Source organism: Sceloporus occidentalis, unplaced genomic scaffold, assembly GCF_023333645.1.
Source record: "Sceloporus occidentalis isolate IW3139 unplaced genomic scaffold, rSceOcc1.0.p SCAF_1, whole genome shotgun sequence".
Classification (NCBI taxonomy): Eukaryota; Metazoa; Chordata; class Lepidosauria; order Squamata; family Phrynosomatidae; genus Sceloporus; species Sceloporus occidentalis.
Window position 1 is genome coordinate 301,486,799 of NW_028316981.1, and position 8,019 is coordinate 301,494,817.

At 46.7% G+C, this 8,019-nt stretch overlaps 1 protein-coding gene across 1 annotated transcript; it reads right to left on the bottom strand.

Moving 5' to 3' along the window:
• Positions 1-3,313: 3,313 nt before the first annotated feature.
• LOC149324165 (uncharacterized) lies at positions 3,314-7,764 on the bottom strand (the record flags this gene model as incomplete). The annotated part of the gene is made up of 2 exons (XM_089487216.1): positions 3,314-3,416; positions 6,650-7,764. Coding segments are annotated over 2 exons (1,218 nt in total), but the record flags the coding sequence as incomplete, so codon positions are not given.
• Between the last annotated feature and the right edge of the window lie 255 nt (positions 7,765-8,019).

The window sequence follows — 8,019 nt, forward strand, 5'->3', positions numbered from 1 at the left end:
AACAATATTCAAAGTTTTGGTGTTTCCTCAGGCAAACTCCTTTAGCAATCCATAATACCAACCCAATCCACAATTCCATAGCCTACATGGACAGTTGTTTGCTGAGTTCCATGTTGCAAGCCACTCCAAATGATTTGGAAAGATTTTGATGACAGGCCTTTAGAAAAAAGAATTTGCATTGGGTCATCACAATCTATGCAAACCATTTCAATTGAAAGGTGCTCAGATGGGCCACTGCAATAGTTGCTGGATATGTTACTCAGCCACAAGGTGCTTATTAACACAAATTAATTTAAATGCATGCATTTATATTCAACACTTGATGGGTGCAACATCAAGTCATGACTTTAATGGTTGAATGGGCTGCTGCATATATGCTGTAACACCTCATGTTATCAAAACTCAACAAATTCAATCATTTAGCATGCAACAATCAAAATTGAATCAGCCCTTTGTGGGACTTCATTCTCATTGCTGGACACAACTTTCCAAAGAGAAAACTTTAGCTGAAAAGCTTCCTCAGTTCTGCCCACATGGGTTCAGGGAGAAATCATCACCGATGTTAGAACATGGTATAGAAGCTGGAGTACCTGATTTAAGCTTTTATTTGGAAAATCCAAGCTAAATTCCTTCATGTGTTTGAAATAATAGTTTCATGTGTTTGAAAGACTAACATTTGCAGGCATGCTCACAACTCTTTCCAAAGGAAATTGGTCACCAGGAAGGGTAACACTTGCTCTTCTGGAAGTTAGCATCATTAATTTAATTTAATTTAACACATCTAGAGGAAATCCTTTATCACAGCTAAGTTTTAAAGCTTTGCTCTTGCACTTCATCGCATTTTTCCTGAACCCTTCTCATGTCAAGCAGCACATGCAAATGCCTTAGCACATGCAAACGTGACATCCTCTCCTCGCACAGGCTTTGACAAGCTGACACAAAGCTACACACTGTAGGAAGCAAGGAAGAGGTGAGGTTATGCCAGCATGTCGAGTCAGCAGACACTTTTGCTCTTTGGCAGTGACATGTACGTATTCACATGAGGCTTACAGTTTGCCTTCTCTTGAAATCCTTTCTATAAGATTGGACCCAGCCCAGCCTTTTCTTGAAAAGATAATGGCATTTTAGTCCACACATTAACAAGGTAAGTAAAGGATAGGGATGCCAAAGCAGAGTGTCAAATGGGCAACCTATAAGATACAGGTGGGAATCCTGTGGCCATCGAGGTGTTGTTGGACAGCAAATCCCAGCATTCCTCAGCATTGGTGGTGCTGGCTACAGCTGTTGCGAGTTTTAGTCCAACAATATCTGCAGTGCTGCAAGATTCCCTCCCTTACTATAGGCAGTGGCTTCCAAATTTTGGTGCTCCAGGTGTTTGGGGCTTCAACTTCTGTAAGTACTAGTTATCTTGATCAACAGTCAGAATTCTGAGCAGAAGTCAAAAACATCACAAGGGAAAGAGTTTGGGAACTGCTGTGATAGAGGATGCTCTGTTGTGTATACTATACTGTTTTCCCATTTTAAAAGTGATGTGCAAAGTTATGAAAAATATCCCCAAAATAGATCTGGCACCATGGGTAGATCAGCTACAGTTCACACTAAAACTGAGAGCAGATTTATTGTCCCATGGACACAAATGGGTACCAGCTGCCACTGACTGTACAGAATCAGAGTCCTTGTTCAGAGGGTACCCTGTGGTTGAAGACCTTTGCATTTTTATTAAGCGCAGGAGTTAGGGGTGTTCCGACAATAAATGATGATGATATGATAGTGTGACAAATAGTATGTTGTCATATAAAGACAGATCAACAACCCCTTTTCACCAGACCAGAAGATTATATAATTTACCATTCCGTTCCTGTTGCTTATGGGAAACCCATGAACAATCCATGGGTCCAACAGCACCCTCACTCCCAACTTTCCCAGCCCCTGCTGTTCAGAACCTAACATCTAATTCTCTTTTAAAGCCATTCAGGTTAGTTGCAATTACTCACATCTTGTGGAAATGCATATCATGGTTTAACTATGTCCTGTGTGAGGAATTTATTTCCCTCTGTCCTGAATCCCTCACCATTTGTTGCTTATTACAGCTTTAGGCCAAAAAGAGATGGCAGGTCAGAGAAGAAATGGTTAAGTCAAGGAAGAGGAATATGTGTCTCTCTAAACATTGGACGTTATCACACGGGAGGAATGGCTCTCAATTTTGAAAGAAAAGAAAGTAGGGCTAATTCGGAAATGAACACAAGTATGTGGATGGCTATCACACCACAGAAGAACACAGCACCCATCCCAAAGCCAAAGTAGTGCTAATGCAAAAGTAATTATCATGTGACTTTGTACCCTTCATAGTCTAGAATTCAAATCAGCATCCCTGCACATGCACAGGGAGGGCAGAATCGGATTGTGACCTTTTTACACTTCCGGTGGGGCTTGCCTCCGGTTCCTGTGGTATTGCCTTGTTTCACATTATTTGTTCATTCATTACCCCTTATTTCACATTATTACGCAGTTCACATTACTTGTTCATTCACTACCCTTTATTTCACGTTATGTAGGCAATTCACTTTATTTATGCATTCATTACTCCTTATTCCACATTATTTAGGCAATTCACCAATTCAAAACCAGTCCAAAGCAACCTTGTACTTGGTTTGAGCACTGGACTATGACTCTAGAAGGCAGGGATCGAATCCACTGGGTGATCTGGTACAAGTCCCACTCTCTCAGCCTCCTCAGAAAATGGCAATGGCAAACCCCATCTGAATAAACCTGCCAAGAAAACCCTGTGAGAGAGTCATGAGAGAGAAAGAGAGAGCCAATTCCTCCCTTCCAGTTGGAGAGGGTGAGTTTTGCAAAGGGAAAGAGACAGAAAGGGCTGAGAGGAGGAGAGAAGGAGGCAGTGTGCGTATGTGTCTCTCTGGGGAGGGCTGCTTCATCCCCAGAACAGCTCCAGAAGTACTCTGAGAGAAGAGAAAAGCCCCCCACACACACCCAGAGGGAGGGAGGAAAAAAATTGCAGCCAGCAAAGGAGCTTGGGAATTGTAATCTGATTCGAAGGCAACCTAAGGGCAACCAAGACATGCGTTCCATACCTGCCAAATTCGAATTGAACGCAACTTTGGAGTGGAACAGGATTTGTACATTCTGTATTTCCCCGAATTTACACATCTCTTGGTTGACCCTGGATTGGGTTCAAACTGACCTAGCATTTATTTCAATCAAGTGTGATAACATCTCATGCAATAACATGAATCCGCATGATTGCATCCGGGATCACACTGTTTTGACCTTCCAGTTTCACCCATGTGATCCATCATTGCACTACTACTGCCAACATCTCATCAAAGAGTAGGTCTGGCAATGGCTGATGGAAGATAAAGTCCAAAAAGATCTGAAGGGCCACTTCTTCCACACTTCTGGGTTAAATGATACTTGGGAAACCTCCAGTGTAGAAATTGTCCCTGTAGAAAGAGCAACGCTGGATCACACCAAAGGTGTAATTTGCTTAGCACCCTGTTTCTCAGCCTGATGTCCCTGAGAAGGCCACAAAGGCTGTATCAACACTGCAGAAATAATGTTGCTTTAATTGTCATGGCTCCAACCTATGGAATTCTGGATTTGTATTTTGTTGTGGCACCAGAGCTCTCTGACAGAGAAGGGTAAATATCTCACAAAACTAGAGAATTCAGAATTCCATAGCATTGACTCATGACAATTAAAGTGGCGACCCATGAATATCCCAGCACCTCCCTTGTTTTAGTATGGTCACCAACCATCTATTGCGCATGGAAAGTGCCTTGCTGCTGCCTTGAGCTTTGACTGATTACCTGTTGCTTGGCTTGGACCTGGACTACTCTTTTGGATTTTCCCTTTGAACAGGTTGTACTGAAGTCTTATGACAAACCTGGACTGGATTATACAACCATTGCTTTTGCTACCAACAGCTGGGTGAAGCAAGCTCTCTGTGTGTGTGTGTGTGTGTGTGTGTGTGTGTGTTTGTGTGGTTGAAAAGCTGAACCTATGGATTGAGGGTTTGGCTAGTCTTCCAAGGGCAAAACATGACAGCACCCTGTGAGTAGTGGCACCACAGCAAGCCATGAATGTGGGAGGAGGGTTTGGATTTTTCTTTTCTTTTTTCTTTCTTTTCTTTTCTTTCTTTTTTTTTTTTTTTTTTTTGCAATAGGAATCTTCTCTGAGACCCAGTGTGCACTTTTGTGTATAGAGAAACTAAACATTGGTGGATTGTGTGGCATTGCATGCATGTGGGCTTTCCAATTCCTACAATGGCTCTCCCCCACCTTCTGGCTGGCAAGGGGTATGGCCATGGGGGTGACACCAAGAGTCACAATGGGGTGACACCAACTGCAGTGACACCACTGGGCCCAAAAATGTGATGTTTTAAAATAAAATTTTAAAAGGTTTTTTTTTTAAAGAAAATAATAATAATAATAATAATAATAATTATTATTATTATTATTATTATTATTTGTATACCGCCCTCTGGCAAACCAATCCGGGCGGTTAACAACAGTAAAATATAAAATATGACAATTAAAAACCCTTTATCCCTCCCCCCCTTAAGACAGTATTAAATAGTATAACATATTAAAAACACAATATCTAGCATAAAAACAGCAATTAAAACTAAAAACCCTGATATCCCTCTGTTGATCCTCAACCATCACTAAGATGGGGCCACGGGAGGAATGAGGGAATCAGGGAACCTGGGCGGGGATGGTTAATCTGGAAAGGCCTGCCGGAAGAGATCCGTCTTGACCGCTTTTTTAAAGCTGTCTAATGATGTTATCTGACGGATCTCATTCGGCAGGTCGTTCCAGAGTTTGGGGGCGACAGCAGAGAACGCCCTCTGGGAGGTCGCTGCAAGCCTAGATTTTAGAGGCTGCAGTAAGTTCCTCCCAGAGGACCGGAGAGCACGGGGAGGATTGTACGGGAGGAGGCGGTCCCTAAGATAGCTTGGACCCAAGCCATTTAGGGCTTTAAAGGTGATAACCAACACCTTGTACTGGGCCCGGAAGCTGATAGGCAGCCAGTGGAGGGACCTCAAAACCGGAGTAATGTGGTCCCTCCTAGATGTATCTGACACAAGCCTGGCTGCCATGTTTTGACCCAGCTGCAATTTCCGAGTCAAGCACAGGAGTATCCCCATGTAGAGTGCATTACAGAAGTCAAGGCGTGAGGTTACCAGCGCGTGCACAACCGTCTCGAGATCCCTTACTTCCAGAAAAGGGCGCAGCTGGCGTATCAGCCGAAGCTGATAACAGGCACTCCTGACTGTCGCATTTACCTGATTTGTCATCAGGAGCGACGAGTCAAGGAGCACCCCCAGACTGCGAACACAGTCGCTGGAGGAGAGTGTGACCCCATCCAGGACTGGAGGTTGCAACCCAATTCTTGGTTTCAGGGCCGCTACCATGAGCACCTCCGTCTTGTCTGGATTCAGTTTCAATCTGTTTTTCCTCATCCAGCCCATTACCGCCTGAAGACATTCATTGAGAGAAGAGATGACATCGGAATTCGAGGCCGACGAACAAGATACGGAGAAATAGATTTGGGTGTCATCAGCGTACTGATAACACCCAGCACCATAACTCCGTATTATCTCACCCAGCGGCTTCATATAGATGTTAAATAACATCGGGGACAAAATAGCCCCCTGAGGAACCCCACAAGTGAGGTACCTCTTACTGGAGCTACAGTCCCTGAGTAGCACCCTCTGAGACCTGCCCGAGAGGAAGGACCGGAACCACTGCAAAGCAGTGCCCCCGATACCTAACCCCTTCAGGCGGTCCAAGAGGATGCCATGATCTATAGTATCAAAAGCCGCTGAGAGGTCTAAGAGCACCAACAGGGTCACACTCCCCCTGTCAATGCTCAGACGCAGATCGTCGGTCAAGGCAACCAGGGCAGTCTCAACCCCAAAGCCTGTCCTAAAGCCAGTTTGAAATGGGTCTAGATAATCGGCTTCATCCAAGACAGCATGGAGCTGAAGGGCAACCGCCCTCTCGATCACCTTGCTCAAAAATGGCAGCAATGACACCGGCCTATAATTCTTCATATCCAGGGGGTCCAGGGAAGGTTTTTTCAGGAGCGGCCTAACCGCCACTTCCTTTAAACAAGATGGAACATGTCCTTCCCTGAAGGATGCACCGATGATATCCGTGAGGAATCTCATCAATGCATCCCCCCCCCCTGGATGGCCAGCCATGATGGGCAAGGGTCAAGAGGGCAAGTTGTCTTCCTCATCTTACCAAGCAGCTTGTCCACGTCATCAGTACTCACAGATTGGAGCTGATCCAGTATGACTACATCGGCGGAGTCACTGGACGCCTCGCCTGTCGACTCTGTTTCAACGGTGGCATCTAAGTCGGCTCTTATCTGAGAGATTTTGTCTGCAAAGAAGTTGTTAAACGCGTCACAGCAGGCTGTCGTCGGGTTAAGTAAGGGATTTGGCGCAGGGGTCACCTGCATCATTTCCCTCACCACCTTAAACAGCTCTGCTGGACGGGACTCTGCAGACGCAATACGTGCAGAGGAGAAGGCTCTCTTCGCTGCACGTATTGCCTCCCGATAGGAACGAAGAAAGTTCCTATGGCGAGTTCTGTCGGATAAGAGTCGAGTCTTCCGCCACCTGCGCTCTAGCCGTTGTCCAAACCACTTCATCTTCCTCAGCTCTGGTTTGAACCAGGGCCTCCGATTTGGGGCGGGATGGCAAGGGCGCTTGGGAGCAATCGTGTCGATAGCCCTGGTAAGATCGGTGTTCCAGGTATTGACCAGAGCATCGACAGGATCACCGGCATTCCCAACCATTAAACCCTCTAAGGCTGTCTGGAATCCAATGGGCTCCACCAGCCTTCGAGGGTGGATCATTCTAATGGGTCCGCCATCCCCAGTGGGGCAGATATTGGCTCTAAGTTTCGTCTTGACCAGGAAATGATCCGTCCATGACAATGCGGAGGTACTTACCACCTCCGCCCACGGATATTCCTGTTCCGTACTGAAGACCGCATCGAGTGTATGACCTGCACAACGTGTGGGCCCTTTGACCAATTGGGATAGGCCCATGTTTGTCATGGTCTCCATGAACTCCCGAGCCGCGCCTGTTAAACTGGTCTCGAGCGGAATGTTAAAGTCCCCCAAAACTAAGAGTCTGGGGGTCTCCAACAGCAGCTCAGAGACCAGCTGTGTCAGCTCGGTCAGGGAGTCTGCCAGACAACGGGGTGGCCGGTAAACTAGCAAAATCCCCAAACTATCCCTGGTCTTCAGGCTGTGGTACATACACTCGAAATGGACTGTGTTCCGGACAGGTATCCTGGCCAAGGTCAGATGGTTCTTATAGACTAGAGCCACTCCGCCCCCCCGCCCACTTCCCCTCACCTGCTCACTGACAGAGTACCCAGCTGGGAGGGCCTGCGCCCATATAGCAGTGCTATCCTCTCCCAGCCAGGTCTCTGTGAAGCAAGCCAGGTCGGCATCTTCATCCAGGAGGAGGTCCTGGATGATATGGGTCTTGTTTTTTACCGACCTGGCATTGCAAAGGAGCAGAGTGAGGTTCTGTGGAATGGTTGGTCTGCTCTCCAAGCCATCCTGAGAAACAGAGGGAACTGAAGACGGGATAGCTTTCAGACAGCGATCCCGTCTTCTTTTGTAACATCTGTTCCCTCTATCCCAACCATACCTCCCATTCCCCAGCACAACTCCAATGGCCGCCCCTGCCACATTCCCGGCCTCAGGTGAGATGGTGAGAGGTCAAACCCCACTGAATTGGGAGGGTGGTGGTGTTCCCTGGGCCCTCAAGGGAACCCACTGCATCCACAACTCTCCCTCCGCCACAACCGCCGAGCTCTGCTTGAGGAGTCCCAATGGTGTGGGGAAGCTAGCTGCTGCTGCTGCTGCTACTGGCTCTGGCTTCAGGCCTCTGGCTTCAGGGCTGGAGTGGTGTTCTTGAAGGAGTGTTTGGGGAGGGTGTAAATATCTCAGCTGCTGTTGCCTCTGCCTTTG